At 45.1% G+C, this 24,128-nt stretch overlaps 1 pseudogene and 1 gene segment (V, D, J or C); one reads left to right on the top strand and one right to left on the bottom strand.

Annotated features, from left to right (window-relative positions):
- LOC122547613 (Ig kappa chain V region Mem5-like) overlaps positions 1-7,535 on the top strand; it is a 229,387-nt gene extending 221,852 nt beyond the window's left edge. Inside the window, 1 exon segment of the V gene segment in view lies at positions 6,639-7,535. Within this exon segment, the coding sequence occupies positions 6,639-6,967 (329 nt within the window).
- Positions 1-24,128, bottom strand: part of LOC122552870 (uncharacterized) — a 1,138,103-nt pseudogene that overhangs the window by 478,617 nt on the left and 635,358 nt on the right.

The following is a 24,128-nucleotide window of genomic DNA, read 5'->3' on the forward strand; positions in this document are numbered from 1 at the left end:
CTCCTGGTTCCCACAACCCCCCTTCCATTTTCATTTAACCCCTCTCCAACAGCACCAGCAAATCACCCCACAAGGAGCTCAGTTCTGTTCAGGAGCAACCCATCTGGTCTATAGAGGTCACATCTCCCACAAAGTTATTCCCAATGTCCCAAGAATCTCAAGCGCTCCCTCCTGGACCACCTTTCCAGCCTCAGATACACCCTGTTCTATTCTCCTGTTCCTATCCTCACTTGCATTGGTCACTGGGAGTAATCCAGAGATTCACAATTTTGAGCTCCTGTTGCTAGTTGCCTCCAGAGCTCCTTAAATTCTGACTGCAGGACCACATCCCTCTTCTTCCTCGGTCACTGGGACCACGACTGCTGCCTGTTCCCCCTCTCCCCTCAGGGTGCTTTGCAGCCGCTCAGTGACATCCTTGACCCTGGCACCAGGGAGACAACACACCATCCTGGATTTCCATCTGCAGCTGCAGAAACACCTAGCGATTGCCCTCACTCTCAAATCTCCTCTCACTATCACTCTTCCAGTCTTCCTTGTGCCCCCCTGTACAGCTGAAATCCTCGTGGTGCCGTGGACCTGGCTTCGGCTGCACTCCCTAGAGGAACCATCATTTTCATCAGGATTCCAAACTGAATCCTGGTTGGAGAGTGGGATGCACTCAGGGGACTCCTGTACTAGCTGCCTGGTTCTTTTGGACTGTCTGCTGCTCCCCCATTCCCTCTCTCCTTGTATACTCTGAAGCTGCAGAGTGACCACATCTAGAAACGTGCTCTCCACGGAGCTCTCAGCCTCACGGATGCTCCACACTGACACCAGCTGCTGCTCAAGCTCCGAAACCCAGAGCTCTAACTGCTGTCACTAACCACACTTCCTGAACTCATGGTATTCCAGGAGATGGGAAGCATCCTGAAGTTCCCACATGGAACAGGGTGCACACTCTCACCACTCCCTGGTTATCCCTTGATAAAGTTCTGATGACAAACAGCTCCAGCAGGGCTCAAATCCAGGCCTTTTAGAGTTCCAGCGTTTTGCAGAGTCTGTTCAAAAGACAATATGATAACAGAGCAGAATTAGGCCATTCGGCCCATCAAGTCTGCAGTGCCGTTTGGGCATGGCTGATGTGTTTCTCACGACCATTCTCCTGCCTTCTTCCCATTATGATTGATCGCCTTCCCAATCAGGAACCTATCAATGTCCGTCCGAAACACACTCAATGTCTTCACCTCCATAGCATGAGTTCCACAGATTGACCACCCTCTGGCAGAAGAAATTCCTCCTCATCTCAGTCCTAATGGATTATTCCTAAATTACCTATCAGTGACTGGTCAGTATCTATCAGTGATGGGATAGTACCTATCAGTGATGGGATAGTATCTATCAGCGATGGGATAGTATCTATCAGCGATGGCTCAGTACCTATCAGTGGCTGGTCAGTATCTTTTAATGATGGGACAGTAGCTATCAGTGATGGGATAGTATCTATCAGTGACATGTCAGAATCTATTAGTGATGGGTCAATATCTATCAGTGATGGGTCAGTATCTATCACTGACTGGTCAGTATCTATCAGTGATGTGTCTGTATCTATCAATGACTAGTCAGTATCAATCAGTGACTGGTCAGTATCTATCAGTGATGGGACAGTACCAATCAGTGATGAGATAGTATCTATCAGTGATGGGTCAGTATCTATCAGTGGCTGGTTGGTATCTTTCAATGATGGGTCAGTATCTATCAGTGATGTGTCAGTATCTATCAGTGATGTGTCAGTATCAATCAGTGAGATCGTATCTATCAGTGACTGGTCAGTCCCTATAAGTGATGAGTCAGTATCTATCAGTGATGGTACAGTATCTGTTAGTGACTGGTCACTGTTTATCAGTGATGGGTCTGTATCTACCGGTGATGGGACAGTATCTATCAGTGATGTGTCAGTATCTATCAGTGATGGGACAGTATCTATCAGTGATGAGTCAGTATCTATCAGTGATGGTACAGTATCTGTCAGTGATGTGTCAGTATCTATCAGTGATGCATCGATATCTATGAGTGATGGGTCAGTATCTATCAGTGACTGGTCAGTACCTATCAGTGATGAGTCAGTATCTATCAGTGATGGTACGGTATCTGTTAGTGACTGGTCAGTACCTATCAGTGATGGGATAGTATCTATCAGTGATGGGTCTGTACCTATCAATGACTGGTCGGTATCTTTCAATGATGGGACAGTACCTATCAGTGATGTGTCTGTATCTATCAATGACTGGTCAGTATCAATCAGTGACTGGTCAGTATCTATCAGTGATAGGACAGAAACAATCAGTGATGGGATAGTATCTATCAGTGATGGGTCTGCATCTATCAGTGACAGGTCAGAATCTATCAGTGATGGGTCGGTATCTATCAGTGATGGGACAGTATCTATTAGTGATGGGACAGTATCTATCAGTGATGTGTCAGTATCTGTCAATGATGGGACAGTATCTATCAGTGAGGTGTCTGTATCTATCAGTGATGGATCTATATCTATCAGTGATGTGTCAGTATCTATCAGTGATGGGACAGTATCTATTAGTGATGGGACAGTATCTATCAGTGATGTGTCAGTATCTATCAGTGATGGATCTATATGTATCAGTGATGTGTCTGTATCTATCAATGACTGGTCAGTATCTATCAGTGATGGATCTATATCTATCAGTGACAGGTCAGTATCTATCAGTGATGTGTCAGTAGCTATCAGTGATGGGTCTGTATCTATCAGTGATGTGTCAATATCTATCAATGACTGGTCAGTATCTATCAGTGATGGATCTATATCTATCAGTGACAGGTCAGTATCTATCAGTGATGTGTCAGTAGCTATCAGTGATGGGTCTGTATCTACCTGTTTCCTAGTGGGTCGACCACAAACTGTTCCAAAAAAAAAAGCATCTCGCAGACATTCCATGAATTCCTTTCCTTGAGATCCATTCCCAACCTGACTTTCCCAGTCCACCTGCATATTCAGTCCCCATGATTATTGTAATAATCCCTTTCTTACATGCGTTTTCTATCTCCTGATTTATTTTCTGCCCCACATCCCGGCTGAGAGGAGACTTGTACATAATTCCTATCAGGCCCTTTGCTATTTTGTGGGTCCTTAAGTTGACTCACACAGATTCTATGCTTTCCAACTCCATATTTCCTCTTGCTGTTGATGTAATTTCAGCTCTTCCTGACAGGGTAAACCTGCTCTTCCCACACACACACCCCCACCACCCTCACACCTCTACCCATCATTAGAAACATAGAAAATGGCTGCAGGAATAGGCCACTCAGCCCTTTGAGTCTGCACCACCGTTCAATATGATCATGGCTGATTACGCAATCTATTATCCCATTCCCACTCCACCCTCATATCCTTTGATTCCACAGGTTCACAACATCGGAATAACTTAGCCCTTAATCTTCGACTGTGACCCCTAGTTTAGGATTTTTGTAATATCAAGAACATTCTTCCAGCATCAAGCCTGTCAAATCCCATCAGGATTCCATATGTTTCTGTGAGATTCCTCTCATTCTTCTAAATCCCAGTGAGTACAAGCCCAGTTGATCCTCATATATCAGTCCTGCCGTCCTGGGAATCAGTCTGGAGAACCTTCGCTGGGCTGCCTCAATAGTAAGAATGTTCTTCCTCAGACTAGGAGACCAAACCTGCACATAATACTCAAGCTGAGGCCTTAATTCTGCAAGACATCCTTACTCCAGTCCACAAATCCTCTCACTGTGAAGGCCAGCATGCCATTAGCTTTCCTCACTGCCTGCTGCACCTGCATGCCCCCTTTCAGTTACTGTTCCACCATGACACCCAACTCTCATTGCACCTCACCTTTTCCTAAACTTTCATCATTCACTAATAATCTGACTTCCTGTTTTTCCACCAAAGTGGATAATCTCACATTTACCCAAATTATATTGCTTTTGCCAAGTATTTGTCCACTCAGCCAGCCTGTCCAAGTCACTCTGCAGCCTCTTCGCATCCTCCTCACAGCACACACTGCCACCCAGCTGAGTGTCATCTGCAAATTTGGAGGGATTGCATTCAATTCCTTTGTCCATATCATTTATGTATATTGTGAACAGCTGGGGTCCCAGCACTGAATCCTGTGGTATCCCACTCATCACTGCCTGCCACTCTGAAAGGGACCCATTTATTCCAACTCTCTGCTTTCTATCTGCCAACGAGTTCTCTCTCCATGTCAATACATTACCTCCAATACCATGAGGTTTAATTTTGCTCACTAATCTCTTGTATGGGACCTTGTCAAAAGCCTTTAGAAAGTCCAGAACACAACATCCACTGGGTCCTGAGGGAGGGTCACTCAATCTGAAATGTTAACTTCGATAGCTGTCCACAGATGCTGCCAGACCTGCTGAACTTTTTCATCATTTTTTGTTGTCCACTGATTCAGCCTTGTCCATTCTCCACGGATCACATCCTCAAAACCTTCCAGAAGATGTGTCAGGCCTGATTTCCCTTTAGTAAATCCATGCTGACTTGGACCAATCCTGTCACTGCTTTCCAAATGCTCGGTAACAGTATCTTTAATAACTGACTCCAGCATTTTCCTCATGTATAATTCCTCATTTTCACTCTCCCTCCTTTTATTAAAAAGTGGGGTTACACTGGATACTGTCCAGTCCACTGGAACTCTGTCAGAATCGACAGAATGTTGGAAAATGATCAACAATGTGTCCACTATTTCTACATCCACTTTCTTAAATACTCTGATGAGTTGCTGGCCCCTGTGGACTTACAAGTTTTGATTCCATCAATCTCCCCAAAACCATTTCCTGACTAACAAGGATTACCTTCAGTTCTTCCTTTACACTTGACCCTCTATGCCCTCGCATTTCCTTTCAATAGGATGTGCATCCCTGGATATTTAGTTCCCAACCCTGAACCCCTTGCAGCCACGTCCCTGAGCTATAAGCTCATTTACCTTGTTTCATATACTCGATGCATCTAAGTACAACACCCTCAGTCATGCACTGACTGCCTCCTTCTCATAGTTATCTCCTTTAGAAATCACAGAATCCCTACAGTGTGGAAGCAGGCCATTCAGCCCAGACTGACCCTCCAAATAGCATCCCACCCACCCTACAATTCCCATGGATAATCCTCCTAACCTACGCATCTTTGTGACAATGGTAGGAAACCCAAGTGGACACGGGGAGAATGTGTCAATCCCACACAGACAGTCAGTTGGAATTGAGTCTGTGTCTCTGAAGCTGTGAGACAGCAGTGCTAACCACTGATCCACCATTCCACCCTACGGTGCCTCAAGTTTGATTCTTGATCCTTTCCATAATCTCGATCCTATTACTTGGTCTGGATACTTTAATAACTTCTCCTGAGCTCCTACCTTCTTTAGTTAGTTTAAACTCCTCGCAAACTTGATTTCCCTTGGTTTGTGTGGTACCACTTTGTCTACAATAATCCGAATGCTTCATGTGTTAAGAGACAAAACCTTTAAGCTTGTTCTATATTGAGCTTCCCTGCACTTTTAAGTTTCCTCAGTGCAATATGACATTCACAATACTCTATCCCTTTCCTTTTATTTTCTAGTAACAATCAATTCCATCACTAACCAGTATTCCTCCCTTCTCCTTTAACTTTCATTTCCTCATTTTCCATCCAACTGTTTTAGTTACTTTCTCTTTGAATCATATTCAGGCTGATACTTATTCCTGAACAAACATCACTCAAAAATGTTCCTTGGTTCATTGTTGCTTGTGGGATCTTGCTGTGTACAATCTGGTTTGCACATTTCCTACATTACAACAAATCCCACACTGTCTGCAAATGTTTTTGGGACAGTATGGATCTTTCTTTTCTTAGGATGAACTGGGAGTCTTTCAGATGTGAAAGATGATGTTCCAATATTGCACAGTTCTACTCCTGAACTACAGTTTCTGCTTTGTCCCTCTCTTTTGTGAAAACAGACTGGAAGTTTTCATGAGGAACCATTGCTCCATCTTGCACCACCGCACACAAGTTCCCTTCCTGCTCTCGAATGGGCCTCCTACATTCCTTCATTCACTTGTTCTTTCTGTGATTATAAAACATCACTAAGATTTCCCTGACTTCATTTGGACACATCTCATCCTGTCAGCTCTTTGCTTTCCTCAGGTCCTGGTAAATTTCACCCCTGCATTTTGTCTTTCAGCCACTTTTACCCAATCCCTGCCCTGTTTAGTAAAATGGTTTGTTCCCAAATGAAAACGTTTCCACTTGCTCCATTGTTCTCCATTTTCATCCCTCCACTCAATCTCACTGAGTTCTGATAACTGTCACTCAAATGCTCCCCCATTGATAGCCCTTCCAGCTGCCCACATTCATTCCATAAAGAATGATCCAAAACCGCCCCTTTTTTTCACCATCACCCTCTCAGGGGCAATTAGGGATGGGCAATAAATGCTCGCCCTGCCAGTGACAGTCACATCCCAAGAAGCAATTTTAAAAGGCCCTGTCCTTTTATGGGGTCTGTTAGGTATTGAATACAAATGTTCAAATGGATTGTTTTGCCAGTGAATGTTCAGAGTTGAAATCCCTTTGAATGGCAGGGATTAAAATTGTTTGTCTTGTCTTTCAGGCCGTGAAAACTCTCAGCCCAAGCTGACCCTGCTGCCCCCCTCCCCGGAGCAGGTCAATGCCAAGGGTGCTGCCACCCTGGTGTGCCTTGCCAATCACTTCTATCCCGATGAGCTGGAGGTGCAGTGGAAGAAGGATGGTGCAGTCATTTCGGACGGGGTTCAGACCAGCAACTACCTGCGAGCTTCGGACAGCACCTACAGTGTCAGCAGCCTGCTGACCCTCTCTGGGTCTGACTGGGAGTCCAACGCTCGCTTCTCCTGTGCCCTCACCCACGTGACCCTCCCCTCTCCCCTCAGCAAGAGCATCAGGAGATCAGAATGTGTGTAGAGTGTTCAAGACAGTCCACAGAGGAGACACAACTTTAAATAGAACAGGGCTGAGCTGGCAGGACAAAGGTCATTGTCAGCACTGAATTTCAACTCTCTTCCTTCGTAGGATTGACTCGGTGACATTTCTGAGGTTCAAGGGTTAAGGCAGGTCATTGGGATCATCAAAAGGAAGCTTTACTCTGTATGAAACCCTGTGCTGACCCTGTCCTGGGAGTGTTTTATGGGGACAGTGATGACTTGTGATGCCAAGTAAAACCTCTCGAAGATGCTGAAAACTGTCAGCTGTACAAAACAATGTGAACCTCTGAAATTTCTGCTTCAGTAAACCAGATCTCCTTCCTGCTCAGCCGCCAGTTCAAATTTAAGCTTCTGTCACTACTTAAAGGGACAAGATTCTTATGTCATTGAGAAAATCTCCACAAGTGTTTTCCTCAAGCTCCATTATGGCTGTGAATTTGTGCAGCTTCCTCTGTCTGGGCTGTTAATTGAAGTCTGTTTTCTGTCAATGTAAATCTGGAAAAAGGAATAAAGATTAAGAAGATTCAATCTCTGTCTCGTGTGTGCTTTGGAAATGGCCAGAGCTCCTGGGAACCCTGCATTGATGAATATGATCAGCAGCATCTTGTTACTCAGAATAACAATTTCACAGGTTTTGGGAAATAAATATTACTTAAATTAGACTTGGGTTTTCTTTACTCTTAAAGTGCAATGAAATGGGCCTGTGTATCCCTGGAGTAAGATTGAGAATGTTAAATCTGGGGAGTCTGGGAGTCACGGCTGGGGAAGGCAGTCAATGATAAACTGGTTCCACCTTCTGCTGTCATATTCTGTAACCCCTGGGTCATCTCAGTGAGAGACATCCAGGGCTCAGGGTGGATTCCAGAGCAGATCATTGACCTGACTGTTGTGTTCCTTAGTCCACATGCGACTCCAAAAATCTCATTCTCGGGCTTTAGTATCAGTGGGAATCAATGGGGCTGAAATCTTAACCAAACAACCCTCACGCAGCGGGGAGGCTGCTGGTGGCTCAGAAACCCCTTGGATTCAGTCCCAGATTCCACTGTGGCTCTTTCATTCAAACAGCATTAGCACACTGACACCACATTCAGAGGGCAATCCTGAGATGGGGCAAGTTTGGTTCTTGATTGTGGGGAAATGGGGGCTGGGTGTGAAATGTCCAGTCTGAAGCTGGTGGGGGTACTTTATAATGAAGAATAGAAACTGTTGTTAGAATAAAGTCAGGTGTTGATGGGAGTGAGGAATATCTCAGTGATCTGTCTCCAGAATCCACACACTACACACATCCTTCTGTCAGACCCTGAAGGCAGAGAAACTGCTCCTTGACACCCTATATTTCTCTATCTTTCCCAGAAAAGGTGAAGTATTCTCTGCCTCAGTGATTCCCTGGGACAGGACATTTTAAAAAGGGCTGTGGGAAGGGAAATGTTGCCTCTCAATGACAAAGCCAATGGAAGGATGTGGAGCTGGCTCTGTGAAATGTTCGGACACAGAGGATGACACCAGAAGCAATTCAATGTGGTCACTCTCTCCTTTGCAATTGCTAAACTGGTAACAATTACTTTTTGCTCACAATTTGATCTTTCGAATTCGATCCACTTGCCTTTCTTACTTTGCTTTTTTTGACTTCAGTCTGTGGGTCGTTCCATCAAAACCCAATCTCCTCACACTCATCCTGGCCCCTGAAGAGATTAGAGACAAACTGCAAATGCTGGAATCCAAGGTTGACAAGCAGAAGGCTGGGAGAACACAGCAAGACTGGCAGCATCAGGAGGTGGAGAACTCGACATTTTGGGTGTAAACCTTCTTCAGGAAGTGGGGTGGTGGGTGTTGGGGGAGCTGCAGATAAAGGGAGTGGCCGGGGCAGGGTGGTTAGGTGGGGATAGGTGGAGACAGGTCGAGGTTAGGACATGGTTGGTTGAAGGGAGGGATAATTCTGGATTCATCTCTCCCATCGACCAATCAGGTCATACTCTCTATCTTTCTCAACCTATCCCCACCTCACCACCTCGCTCCCACCCACCCCTTTATCTGCAACTCCCCTCACACCTATCCCCCCTTCCTGAAGAAGGGTTACACCTGAAATGTCGATCCCTGAAGAGATTAGACGAGGTTATTTCATTGAATCAAATCATCGAGCCCATCAATCCTGAGAACAGATTCCAACATTGAAGTCCCATTTGCTGGTTGCACATGTAAAGTCTCTTTCAGGCTGAAAGAAGGAAGCTTTCGATTGAGAAATGAGTGAGCTTAACCCAGATCCTGAACAACAGAACTTCAGAATGGAGTGATATAAATCAGAAGCAATATAAATACAGGGCAGCTTGTTCTGCAGCTCGCACTGAGTGCAGCCAGCACAGAGGGGAATGCTGGGAGGTTTGGTCAGTGTGGGAGTTTGGTGAACTCAGGGAAGGAGTCCACCTTTGCTTTTCCAAAGTGATTTGGAACTGTCACTTCAGCTGCTGGGGAGCCTGCACGTGCACTTGGTTTGAATGAAACAAAACGGTAAACAAGAAAATAGGAGTCTGGAAATTGTTTAGTTTGAGGGAATGTGTAAATAGACTGCTTCAGGACATGTCCATTAGGGAAGGTTAATAAATGCAAAGTACTGAAACTTCAAAACAGAGACTGAAGACAATTACTGGACCAATGAAGGAATGGATATTTTTCAGTTGTAAGTAATATCAACATTTCTTTATTGCATTGAAATGATTCAGGGTAAATATATCTGCAGTGAATGTAAAAAACTACAGGAACTCCCACTCAGGGGGTTTGGAATGAAGGCTGAATTGAAAAAGCAGTGATATATCAGGGAGTGCCGGAGATACCTGGAGACTTAGTTCCAGAAGGAAGTTATAGGCCTCAGGACTGCGCAGTTCAATTCCACATGTAGTAAGGGGCAGGAGGGTATGACCCGTGAGGGAGGCAGATAGGGAGTTGGAGAATACAGTGGGACAGGAAAACCCCTCACCCTTCTAAACCCCAGTGAGAACAAGGCCAGCCTTTCCAATCCTTCCTCATCTCACAGCCCCCTCATTCCAGGGATCAATCGGGTAGAACTCCTCTGAAACACCTCTAATGCATTTATATTCTTCTTTCAATAAGGAGACCAAAACTACACACAATACGGTATTTGAGATGTGATCACACCAATGTCCAGGAATAACTGAGAAATCACAGTCTCACTTCCTGGTCCCGAATCACACCTACTCGTAATTTTCCCAGCGTTTTTACTGTCCATCTTTAATTGTCCTGGACAAGATGGTGCTGAGCTGCCTTCTTCAACCGCTGCAATCTGTGTGCTGTAGGTAGACTCATAATGTCCTTAGGAAGGGAATTCCAGGATTCTGACCCAGTGACGATGTTTCCAAGTCAAACTGGTGAATGGCTTGGAGAGGAACTTGCTGGGGTGATGCTGCCCTTGTCCTTCTTGATTCAAGTAATCATGGGTCTAGAAGGTGTTGTCTCAGGACCTTTGGTGAATTTCTGCAATGCATCTTGTAGATAGTGCACACAAATGTTACTGAATGTTGGTGTGGAGGGAATGGATATGTGTGGAAGTGGTGCCAATCAAGCGGGCTAAAATTTGAGAAACAAAATTTAAATAAAATAATATAAAACAACCTAAAATGAAATAAAATAAAATGTTGCTGCTTTTTTGATAAAACATCACTGAACCCCAAATATTAACTCCTCCCTTTTACATGATAATGAGGAAAGAACTCTTGTTGGTGCAGTTTTTTTTAATCATCTCAGAATATTCAAAGCTGTGAGCACAGAGCAGTCACGTTCACGTACAAGATGGTGAGGTCCCGCAGACAGGAAACGAATGACGAGACAAATCTGTTTTGTTGGCACTCGTTAAATAGTGAGCAGTATACCCGAGGGAATCTCTTCAGAATGGGATCTTGTCGAGCCCCCTGAAGTGGGGTTGGGGGTGGTCGGGGTGTGGTGGTGGTGGAGCGTCAAATGATGGAGCCAGAGACTGTGTAACTTTCAGCAGTGCACCGCAGTCTCAGCCTGGATTCTGTGCTCTCATTTCTGAGGTGGTTTTCAATCCGATGACCATTTTGACGATGAGGCAGGAGCATTACCCATGGAGCCATGGTCAGTAACAATGTAAACTGTGTGGCTCTGAAAGCCTGAGTCTGCATCTCAGCTCGGGAGGATATCAGCTCATTCATCAAATCTGTTTCTGCCCCTCTGCAGGCTGACCAGGCTGCCGGTGCCTTTCCAACACTCCCACGTTTCCTCTTGTGCCACAGCTCATTCTCCTGAGGGATAGTTGTGCTTGGAGTCGAGAAGTGTGGCGCTGGAAAAGCACTGGAGGTCAGGCAATTGTGCTCAGGCTGAGGACATGACCTTGTCCCTCTGTCAGATCCACTTCTAGAAACCACCACCCTCTGCAGGACAGAGGGGAAGGGCAACAAGCAAGGATGGAGATGGGGACGCGAAGCCTCAAGTGCTGTTCTCTGCAGTTTGGGGGCACACTTTGATAGCCGTTTGTTAGATCTTTGAGTATAATTCATTTTTTGCTGATCCCAATGATAATCCAAAGGACACTCCACCTTTCAGTCTGACAAACCAGGCTCACCCATGTCATGGCTCTGTTTCTGGCCTAGGCTGCAGTCTTTCAAAGAGATGAATTCACGCCTCACCAGTTTGATCATTTGAATTGTATGCCATTTATTTTGATTTCTCCTGGGATGGGGTGGGGGTGGGTGTTGACGTGTTGGTTATTTGTTGCCCTTCCTGAATTGTCCTGCAGATAGCAGTGGTGAGCTATGTAATATCTGGGAAGCAACTGTCAGGTCATTCCCACTGGATTCGACTGGGATGAATGTGGGTTTATTCATGGCTAATGGAAAGAGTCATTACCCATAATCCTCAGCTGCTGTGCAAGTACTCTATAGTTACTAGAAGGCAGTTGTTTCTCTCTGCCTGAAAAATGCAAAGTCAAAAGCAGGTTCTAGCCAACAGGTTCATTTTAAATCACAAGCTTCCGAAACGCTGCTCCTTCATCAGGTGTACCCCAGTCCACCATCGGCATCCCCACATTACTGAACAGTACAAATAAACTGGGGCTTTGAGAGGATCTAACCGGCTCCATCTGGAGAATCGTGGGGAGACAGAGAGAGAAAAAAAGAGAACAGCTTTCGGACCAGGATAGTTACCGCATCGCAATGAAAATGCCCTGCATGCTATGATGTATCCAAACTTTGGTGTGATTTTTGATTGTCTCCAGATTGTGCTTTTTTTCATTCTATGATATACGTGGACTATGTCAAGAGATTCCTGAAGAAGGGCTTATGCCCGAAACGTCGATTCTCCTGTTCCCTGGATGCTGCCTGACCTGCTGCGCTTTTCCAGCAACACATTTTCAGCTATGTCAGTATTGGGTATCACAAAGCATGTTTGGTATCACAAAGCATGTTTCCTCCATTGAACACTTTCCAACACACTCTCTCCATCTTGCTTTGAGCCTTTTTGATTCTTGGACCTTCCCCCTACACTCTCACTCCATCCCGGTCCCAGAAGAATTGATGGCCTGAGTTCATGACCCCGCACTATGTGAAGGTTGGTGTGAAGTGAGGCCAGTGTGTTGGAGCTTGGGCTCCTGCCTCAGGCCCAGGTGCAGGGGCCTGTTCAACAATCTGCACATTGTCCTTTTTCTCTTTCTGAATGAACTGGATCAAGTTGCAGTAACGAGCTGGCAACAAGGTGTCTTGTCTAAAATGTTCCCAGCACTGGATACAGAACTGGCTTAGTCACAGGAAACAGAGGGCAGTAATGGAAGGACAGTTTTCAGAATAGAGGGTGGAGACTCATGATGTTCCACAGGGTTCAATGGTGGTCTACATAAATGAATTGGAGGAGGGCATAGCTAGTCTAATTAGTAAGTTTACAGTTAATACAAAGATTGGTAGAGTTGTGGAGAATGGGAAGGTTTGTCACAGGATACTGCAGTATATCGATCAGTTGGCTGCTTGGACAGAAAAATGGCAGATGTAGCTTAATCCAGACAAATGTGAGGTGATGCATTTTGAAAGGTGATATACAGGTGGGAATTATACCGTGAATGGCAGAATCCTCTGGAGTATTGATATGCAGGGAAATCTGGGTGTGCATGTTCACAGATCACTGAAGGTGGCAGCACAGGGATGTAAGGCAGTAAAAAAGGCTGATGGCCTGCTTGCCTTCATTGGAAGGGACACTGAGTATAAGGATTGACAAGTTATTCTGTAGTTTTATCGAACATTAGTTAGGCCACACTTGGAATATTGCATGCAGTTCCGGCCAGCACACTACCAGAAGGATGTAGGTATTTTGAAGATGGTGCAGAAAATGTTTACCAGGGTATTGTCTGGTATGGGGGATTGTAGTGCTGAAGAAAAGTTGGATAGACTGGTTTTTTTTTTCATTGGAATACGGGAAAATGAGGTGTGTCCTGATAGAAGATTACAGAGTTGTGAAGGGCATTGGTAGCGTGGAAAATATGAGGATTTTTTCAGTGTGTGTGCGTCACTTACTCAGGGACAGAGGTTCAAGGGGCGGGGGAATTTAAAAGAAATGTGTGAGGTAAGCATTTCACACAAAGGGAGTTGAGTACCTGGAGCACACTGCCAGAGGAGGGGGTGGAAGCAGACAGAATAGAAGTATTCAAGAAATACTTGCACTAATGTATGAATCGGAAGGGAATAGAGGGATACGAATCCTGTAGGTGAAGACAGTTTCAGAATGGAAGGGCAAAAATGTGTCAGCACAGGCTTGGAGGGCCGAAGGGCCTGTTCCTGTGCTGTATTGTTCCTTGTTCTTTGGTCCCTGCTGTTGAATTGGATTCTCGGGAGCCAGCTCCGTATGAAGAGCCTGTTCTCATTCTTTTGTTGGAGTTCATGGGGCAGCTGCTGCTTCCTTGCTGCGTCACTGATCAAACCAACAATGCGGAAAGCCTCTTGATATTTTAAATACACTGTCTGCAGGAAAATGTTTGGCTGAGGTTTTAATATTGTTTAATAAGATAATGACGTCAATACACCAGTGTTGTTTACAGGTCGGAACATTTAACATCATGGTCCAAGATTTAAATTCACCATCTCTCACTCATGATAATACAGTTTTCAATGTTTCTCTCCCCTGACGTGGTATGAAGAGGTTTGCAAACGTGTTTTGATGAGGAAAGTGCATCTTCAACACCGTGTGACGGAGTGGGTGGCTGTTTGAATTCTCGATTGTTTTAAATGTGTCAGTGTTACTTTCCCCACTATCGTTATCCCCACCCCACCCTTCAGTCTCGGGGTGATACCATTTTTAGCATCCTTTCTGTCTGAGAATGTCATTGTTCTTGTCCCTCCCTCTCTCAGGGACTGGGTGGGTGTTTCACATCCACCTGGTTTGTCAGTTCCATTTACTCTCTTGTGAAATGGGTAATCCCTGTTTTACTCTGATAAAAGTGAGTTAAACGCCGGCACAGTTCACCCTTCATCTCCATCATATCTCAGGGCCTAAGGTTGGTCAGTACTGTCTGGCACCAGATCAATCAAACCACTTCCCACAGTTTTCCCTCGTTCCTATCTTTACTGGACACCTTGTATCCAGGAATCCCCAATCCCGGATCTCTGTTAGAGCCACAACATCAGATTTCCACTTGACAATCTGCATTTGTAAACCCCCAATACTGTATTATTAACCCATTTCAGTCTGTATCCCATCAATCAGGGTCCCTAATATGCAAAGGCTGTATTTAAATAATCTCAGTGACTGTGGGGACCTGGTGAGGTTGGGAACAATCAGCAGGATCAGTCACTCCATGTGCATTCTGCACAGGGCTCGGGATTCCAGGGGGCCCATTGTGCTCGGGTCTGGGACTGAGGAGCAACAGCGGGGCCTGCAATCTCTGGTCTTTGTCCCTGATTTGTGGGTCCTCTCTGATGGAGACCATTGTGAAAGCCATAGTCAACATCGCCACCTGCTGACCTGGAGAAGCAAGAACATGCAGTGCCCGTGGGAATAATCTGAATGTGATCAGAGGACAAGGTCAAAAATCATACCACACCAGGTTATAGTCCAACAGGTTTATTAGAAAATACAATCTTTCGGAGCCTTGCCCCTTCTTTCAGGTGCTCAGAGGAGCAAACAAGGTGAATGTAATTGACAGAGAAAACAAATTCTGCTGTTCATTTCCTTCTCAGTTGACTCTGTTCTCCTAAATGACATGAACAAGAAAAAAGGCAATAATAAAGAATATAAGGACACCACACCAGTGACCTCCGAGTATGTGAACAATACTTGGTGAGAATATTTTCCTGGTTGGTATCAATTCAAAGCAGAAAGAGTCTTTCTCTCTCCTGCCCTCCTTGAAACGTTTACTGAGATGATCAAACCAAGCAACAGTTCATGTGATGGGTTGAGGGGATTATCTAATGATCGAGGGAGGGGACTGGGTCAGGATTCCCTGGAATTTAGAAGGTTGGGAGGAGATTTCACTGAAACATTTTAAGTTCTCCAGGGCCCTGACAGGGTAGATTTTGGAAGGATGTGCTCCTGCCTGGGTTTGGAGATGCCGGGGTTGGACTGGGGTGTACAAATTTACAAACCACACAACACCAGGTTATAGTCCAACAGGTTTAATTGGAAGCACTAGCTTTCGGAGTGCCGCTCCTTCCTCAGGTGAAGGTTGGTGAAGGAGCAGCGCTCCAAAAGCTCGTGCTTCCAATTAAACCTGTTGGACTATAACCTGGTGTCGTGTGATTTTTAACTTTGTACCCCCTACCTGGGGATTCTAAAGCAGAGTCGCAGTCTGGGAATAAGGGATTAAGCATTTAGATCAAAGATGAGGAATGGGTGGCACAGTGACTAGCACCACTGTCTTACAGCACCAGGGAGCTGGCTTCCATTCCACCCTGAGGTGATTTTCTTTGTGGAGTTTGCATGTTCTCCCCATGTCTGAGTGGGTTTCCTCCGGGTGCGCGAGCCTCCATTCTCAGTCCAAGGATATGCAGGTTAGGTGAACTGGCCATGGGAAGTGTAGGGTTACAGCAATAGGAGAGGGGTGTGGTTCTGGGTGGAATGCTGCTTGGACTTGATGGCCTTCTTCCACACAGTAGGAATTCTATGATCCTACATTGCTGAGTCATGTGTCAGTCGGTATGGGCAAGGAGAGCAATCTAAAGGACATTGGTGGGACCAATGAAGTTTGCCCCCAACAATGGTCATCATTAGACTCATAATTTCAGAGTTTTTTTTAGTTTAAATGCCTTGCCAGGATTTGAACGCAGGTCCCCCAGAACATTACTTGGCTCTCTGGATTAACAATCTCGTGAGGATCCCACTAGGCCATTGCCTACCGACACGTGAGCAATCTCTATCTTGAATTTATTCAGTTAAAAATCACACAACACCATGTTGTTGCCCAACAGGTTTAACTGGAAGCTCACTAGCTTTCGGAGCGCCGGTCCTTCATCAGGTGGTTGTGGAGGGTACAATTGTCAGACACAGAATTTATAGCAAAAGTTTACAGTGTGATGTAACTGAAATTATACATTGAATAATACCCTAATTGTTTGTTGAGGCTTTCATCTGTTAGAATACTATGATAGTTTCACTTCTTTCAAGTGAAAATCACAAAACCTTTTATTTAAAAGTTGCATTCTCCGGTTAACTGTAACAATGAGTGTGAGCTAGACAATATGTTGAAGGTGTTAGCCACCTGCGCTCTCTGTTTTTGCCATAATGCTTAGATTGATTGTAAACTAAAAAGTGAGATAACAGAGTCTTACATGAATTCATGCAGTTCTGGACTCCCCCACTCCAAGGAAATGACTTTGTCCATTTATCCAATCCATGCCCCTCATAATTTTGTGAACATCTATGAGGGCTCCTCTCAGGCTCCGATGCTCCAGAGAAAACAGCCCCAGACTGCTCAGCCTCTCCCTATAGCGCAAATCCTCCAACCCTGGCAACATCCTTGTAAATCTTTTCTGAACCCTTTCAAGTTTCACAACATCTTTCCGATAGGAGGGAGACTAGAATTGCATGCAATATTCCAACAGCAGCCTAAACCATGTCCTATACAGCTGCAACATGACCTCCCAATTCCAGTACTCAATACTCTGACCGATAAATGAAAGCATACCAAACACCTTCTTCTCTTTCCTTTCTCCCTGCGACTCTACTTTCAAGGAGCTATGAACCTGCACTCCAAGGTCTCTTTGTTCAGCAACATTCCCTAGGGCTCTGTTCGCCGAGCTGGAAGCTTTTGTTGCAAACGTTTCGTCCCCTGGCTAGGCGACATCATCAGTGCTTGGGAGCCTCCTGCGAAGCGCTTCTTTGATGTTTCCTCCGGTGTTTATAGTGGTCTGTCCCTGCCGCTTCTGGTTGTCAGTTTCAGCTGTCCGCTGTAGTGGTTGGTATATTGGGTCCAGGTCGATGTGTTTGTTGATGGAGTTTGTGGATGAATGCCATGCCTCTAGGAATTCCCTGGATGTTCTCTGTCTGGCTTGCCCTATGATAGTAGTGTTGTCCCAGTCGAATTCATGTTGCTTGTTGTCTGCGTGTGTGGCTACTAAGTATAGCTGGTCGTGTCGTTTCGTGGCTAGTTGATGTTCATGTATGCGGATTGTTAGCTGTCTTCCTCTTTGTCCTATATAGTGTTTAGTGCAGTCCTTGCATGGTATTTTGTACACTACATTCGTCTTGCTCATGTTGGGTATCGGGTCCTTCGTTCTGGTGAGTTGTTGGACATCGACTTGGACACATCGACCTGGACCCAATATACCAACCACTACAGCGGACAGCTGAAACTGACAACCGGAAGCAGCAGGGACAGACCACTATAAACACTGGAGGAAACATCAAAGAAGCGCTTCGCAGGAGGCTCCCAAGCACTGATGATGTCGCCTAGCCAGGGGACGAAACGTTTGCAACAAAAACTTCCAGCTCAGCGAACAGAACCACAACAACGAGCACCCGAGCTACAAATCTTCGCACAAACTTTGAATTCCCTAGGGCCTTAACATTATGTGTATAACTCCTGATAAGATTTGCTTTCCCAAAATGCAGCACCTCACATTTATCTGAATTAAACTCCACCTGCCACTTCTCAGCCCATTGGCCCATCTGGTCCAGATCCTGTTGTAATCTGAGGTAACCTTCTTCATTGTCCACCACACCTCCAATTTTAGTGCTGTCTGCAAACTTACTAACTGTACTTCTTATGCTCATATCCAAATCATTTATATAAATTACAAAAAGTAGTGGACCCAGCACTGATCCTTGTGACACTCCACTGGTCACAGACTTCCACTCTGAAAAGCATCCCTCCACCACCATCCTCTGTATCCAAATGGCTAGTTGTCCATGTGAAATCTAACTTTACTAACCAGTCTCCCATGGGGAACCTTGTTGAATGCCTTACTGAAGTCCATATAGGTCACATCTACCACTCTGCCCTCATCAATCCTCTTTGTTACTTCTACAAAAAACTCAATCAGGTTTGTGAGACAAGATTTCCCACACACAAAGCCATATTGACCATCGCTAATCAGTCCTTGCCTTTCCAAATACATATACCTCCTGTCCCTCAGGATTTCCGCCAACAACTTGCCCACCATCGACGTCAGGCTCACTGGTCTATAGTTCCCTGGCTTATCCTTACCAGCTTTCTTAAAAAGTGGCACCACGTTAGCCAGCCTCCAGTCTTCCAGCACCTCACCTGTGACCATTGATGATACAAATATTTCAGCAAGAGGCCCAGCAATTACTTCCTTAACTTCCCACAAAGTTTTAGGGTACACCTGATCAGGTCCCGGGGATTTGTTCACCTTTATGCATTTCAAGACGTCAAGCACTTCCTCCTCTGTAATATGGACATTTCACAAGATGTCACCATTTATTTCCCGACATTCTATACCTTCCATATCCTTTTCCACAGTAAATACTGATGCAAAATACTCATTTAGTTTCTCCCCCATCTCCTGCAGCTCCACACAAAGGCTGCCTTGCTGATCTTTGAAGGGCCCTATTCTCTCCCTAGTTACCTTTTTGTCCTTGATGTATTTGTAAAATTTCTTTGGATTCTCCTTACTTCTATTTGCCAAAGCTATCTCATGTCCCCTTTTGCCCTCCTGATTTCCCTCTTAAGTATACTCCAACTGCCTTTATACTCTTCTCATGATTCCCTCGATCTATCCTGTCTATACCTGACATATGCTTCCTTCTTTTCCTTCACCAAACACTCAATATATTTAGTCATCCAGCATTTCCTATACCTACCAGCCTTTCCTTTCACCCTCACAGGAATATGCTTTCTCTGGATTCTTCTTATCTCATTTCTGAAGGCTTTCCATTTTCCTGTCGTTCCTTTACCTGCGAACATCTGTACCCAATCAGCTTTCGAAATTGGCCTTTCTGCAGTTTAGAACTTCATCTTTTAGATCTGGTCTATCCTTTTCCATCACTATTTTAAAACTAATAGAATTATGGTTGCTGGCCCAAAATGCTCCCCCATTGACACCTCAGTCACCTGCCCTGCCTTATTTCCCAAGAGTACGCCAAGTTTTTCACCTTCTCTACTGGGTACATCCACATACTGAATCAGAAAGTTTTCTTGTTCACACTTAACAACTTGCACTCCATCTAAACCCTTAACATGATGGCAGTCCCAGTCTATGTTTGGAAAGTTAAAATCCACTCCCATAACCACCCTATTATTCTTACAGATAGCTGAAATCTCCTTACAAATTTGATTCTCAATTACCCTTTGACTATCAGAGGGTTTACAATACAATCTGAATAAAGTCATAACCCTTTCTTATTTCTCAGTTCCACCCAAATAACTTCCCTGGATGTATTTCCAAGAATATCCTCCCTCAGTACAGCTGTAACGCTATCCCTTATCAAATATGCCACTCCCCGTCCTCTCTTGCCTCCCTTTCTATCCTTCCTGCAGCATTTGTATCCTGTTAAGGCCTAGTCACAGAATCCTTGTGGAATACCATTCAAAATGTGTTTTTTTTCCCTGTCGTCTGTCACCAGTCTCCGAACTGAGTCAAACATTCATCTTCAATCCCATGGGTTTTAACTTTGGTCAGCAGATTGTTTTGCGGAAAATTATTGCGTATTTCTGAAAGTTGTTAAGACTATACGTCCTATCAACTATTTTAGTTAATGCGCTTGGTTTGTTAGTTAAAATTACCCATCACAAATCTATGTGGACTATTTCCAATTCTCTATATGCGAAGGGGCGGCACGGTGGCACAGTGGTTAGTGCTGCTGCCTCAAAGCGCCAGAGACCTGGGTTCAATTCCCACCTCAGGTAACTTTCTATGTGGAGTTTGTGCCATAATGTTTAGACTGATTCTAAACATTATGAAAAATGAATTAACAGAATCTTACATGGATTCATGCAGGATTTGAGCAAAGTATGATGTAACTCTGCAAGTACAAATTCACCCCACAAATGTACATGTATATGTGGGTTTGGGTGGGTGGGGGGCCTTGTGAGTGTCTGTGAGAGAACGTGCGTGTGTGTGTGTGCATACAGTGCAATGGTGGTCATCTGCAGTGTGACATGAATCCATGGTCCAGGTTGAGGACATCCCTACAGGTACCGAACTTAGCTATCAGCCTCTGCTTGGCCACTTTTCGCTGCTGCCTGGCCCAAAGTCCGCCTTGGAGGATGGTTTCCCGAAGGTCCAAAGTCGAATGCCCCGAACCGCTGAAGTGTTCTCCAACTGGAAGGGCACAGTCCTATCTGTTGATTGTTGTGCAGTGCCCAGTCATCCAATGCCGTAGCCTCTGCTCGGTTTCACCAGTGTACCATGCCTCAGGGTATCCTTGCCTGCAGCGTATGAGATAGACAACGTTGGCTGAGTCACACGAGTACCTGCCATGTACATGGTGGGAGGTGTCCCCACGTGTAATGATGGTATCCATGTCCACACTCTAATACGTCTTGCAGCGTCTACCGTGACAGTATCGTATGGAGTTATCCTGAAAGCCAGGCAGTTTGCTACGAACAATGATCTGTTTGAAGTTTGGGGATTGTTTAAAGGCGAGCAGGACAACTCCATCCAACCCTGGCATCATTCTTGTAAACCTTTTATGAACCCTTTCAAGTTTCACAACATCCTTCCGATAGGAAGGGGACTAGAATTGCACGCAATATTTCAAAAGTGACCTCACCAATATCTTGTAAAACCGCAACATGACCTCCCAACTCCTATACTCAATTCTCTGACCAATAAAGGAAACCATACCAAACACCTTCTTTACTATCCTATCTGCCAATGACTCTACTTTCAAGGAGCTATGAACCTGCACTTCAAGGTTTATTTGTTCAGGAACACTCTCGAGGACTTTACCATTAAGTGTTTAGATCATGCTCTGACTCGCATTTATCTAAATTAAACTCCATCTGCCACTTCTCAGCCCATTGGCCCATCTGATTAAGATCCCATTGTAATCTGATGTAAACTTCTTTGCTGTCCACTACACCTCCAATTTTGGTGTCATCTGCAAACTTATTAACTACACCTTCCACATTCACTTCCAAATCATTTGGATAAATGAAGAAAAGCTGTTGACCCAGCACTGATCCTTGTGGCAATCCACTGGTCCCAGGCCTCTAGGTCTGAAAAGCAACTCTCCACCACCACCCTCTATCTTCTCCCTTCAAGTCAGTTCTACATCCAAATGTCTAGTCCTCCCTGCATTCCATGAGATCGAAACTTGCTACAAGTCTCCCATGGGCAACCTTGTCGTATGCCTTACTAAAGTCCATATAGATCACATTCACCACTCTGCCCTCACCAATCCTTTTGTTACTTCTTCCTCCACTGATTGTAATTTTCTTGAGTTCCTTTCTGTGTGTAGGTTTGCTCGCTGAGCTGGAAGGTTCATTTTCAGACATTTCATCACCATACTAGGTAACATCATAAGTGAGCCTCGAGATGAAGTACTGGCGTCATGGTCCGCTTTCTATTTTTGTGTTTGGGTTTCCTTGGGTTGGTGATGTCATTTCCTCTGGTGATGTCATTTCTTGTTCTTTTCTCAGGGGGTGGTAAATGGGATCCAAGTCAATGTCTTTGTTGATAGAGTTCCAGTTGGAATGCCATGCTTACCACCCTCTGAGAAAAAAGAACAGGAAATTATGTCACCAACCCAAGGAAACCTAAACACATAAAAAGAAAGCAGGCTATGACACTAGTGTTTCATCCGGAGGCTCACTGATGATGTTACCTATGGCAGAAAACGAATCTTCCAGCTCTGTGAGCAAACCTATATCCAGAACCTCAACCTGAGCTACAAATCTTCTCAAAACTCGCTGAGTTCCTTACTCCCAACTTTTCATGGCCTATATCTTACTTGTAGATGCAACAGCAGGCTTCACTTGTACAAGATACAGGCAAATGTGACTGCAAGGTTTAGCTTTTATACGATTTTCCAATTCACAATTTCTCTCCCATGATTGCTGCTAATGGATTCCTCTCCGGTTTATTGCCCCTTCACCTTAGCTAGCCCAACTCTCATACCCTCATAACTGTCTTAACTAAGTTGCAGACACGAGTCACTTTTCACTCCTCAAACTGAAAGTAGAATTTAATCATATTATGGTCACTACTTCCCAGGGAAGAGTTCATTGATTCATCAGCGCTGCTGGAGGCGGGGCCACTGACGTCATGCCGCCCGTCACGGGTCTTTACTCACGTGGTCAGAGCCCCGCCCCTCCTGGTCTTGCCCCTCAACATGGCGGCAATGAGGCCGTGGCTTGGTACTTTAGGTTAGATTCCCTACAGAGTGGAAACAGGCCCTTCGGCCCAATAAGTCCATACCGACCCTCTGAGGAGTAACCCACCCCCTTCTGACTTTACTACTGCACCGCTTATTCGGTAAAAGAAAGTTCAACAGACTGAAGTGAAACCGCGTCTTCAAGTTGTACTTATATTTAAAATTTATAATAATTGGAGTGCGACCAATTCCGTTGCCTTGCACGAATTCCCCCTTTTACCTCAGTAGGGGAGGGTTTTCCATACGCTCGCGTATTTTTCGTGCGGGTGTCGGATATACCGGTTGGGGGGTTTGGGTGGGGAACCCGCCGATGCCGGCTCCGGTGTTGACCGCGACAGCGGGGATGACGTTTGAGAGAAAGCTGTGGGTTTGCCGCTCGGTACAACCGAAGGCGGTGTCATTGCGCAGGCGTGGGATGATCGGCCTGTTGTCGTTGCGCAGGCGCAGTACGGCCGGACGCGGTGTCATCGCGCAGACGTGAGATTACCGGCCTGTGGTCGTGCGCAGGCGCGCCTCTACCGGCCAATGTGTTGTTGCGCAGGCGCGGTATGGCCGGCCACGGTGCACGAGTCTTTGGATCGCGGGCAATTCAAAATGGAACGGCTCAGTCTCAGGGAGAACAGCCCTGTGAGGCTCGGAGCTCCTCTCAGAGTCAAATCTGACACCAAGATTGTCCAGACTGGCTTCACCTGCTATTGCAATGGAGACTGGATTCAAAGCAATTACTTTAATCTACAGTTGCAGGAAATCCCTGCTCATCTGTGATTACGGAAAACAAAAATGTAGGGGATGTGGGTGTCGCTGCTGGGCCAGCATTATTGTTCATACCTAGTTACCTTTGAATAGGTGGTAGTGGGCTGCCTTCTTGAACCACTGCAGTATGTGTGCTGTAGGTTGACCCTCAGTGCCCTTGGGTGGAGTTCCTGGATTTTGAACCAGTGATAGTTAAGGAGTGTCAGTATATTTCTAAGTCAGGATGATGAGTGGCTTGAAGGGTGTGGGATATAGGTAAAGCAGTGTTACTTCGGCAATCATAATTGCTTATGTAAGGTAAATGAAGTCACACTAAGTGTATAATTGTTCAGCCAAGAGCTGAGTTAACAAGAATGAAAACTATGTAAAGGAAATATATAATTGCTTTTGCATTAGCTAAAATGTGCATACAAGAATGAAATGTGCCTGCAAACAATGGTAGATGTTACAGACAAATAGATAAGGTGCTGTGAGGGGAGTGGGTGGAGGTTAAGCTGGATATGCTTGTACACACAGTTCCAAGCATCTGTTTCCTGCTTCTGTAAAAACAATAAAAAAACACAATCAAGAGGTCAACAGGCTCAGTATGGGCAAAGTATGGA

This window comes from Chiloscyllium plagiosum, unplaced genomic scaffold, assembly GCF_037043375.1.
Source record: "Chiloscyllium plagiosum isolate Xiang-an unplaced genomic scaffold, Cpla_swu_hap1 HiC_scaffold_9, whole genome shotgun sequence".
NCBI classification, from domain to species: domain Eukaryota; kingdom Metazoa; phylum Chordata; class Chondrichthyes; order Orectolobiformes; family Hemiscylliidae; genus Chiloscyllium; species Chiloscyllium plagiosum.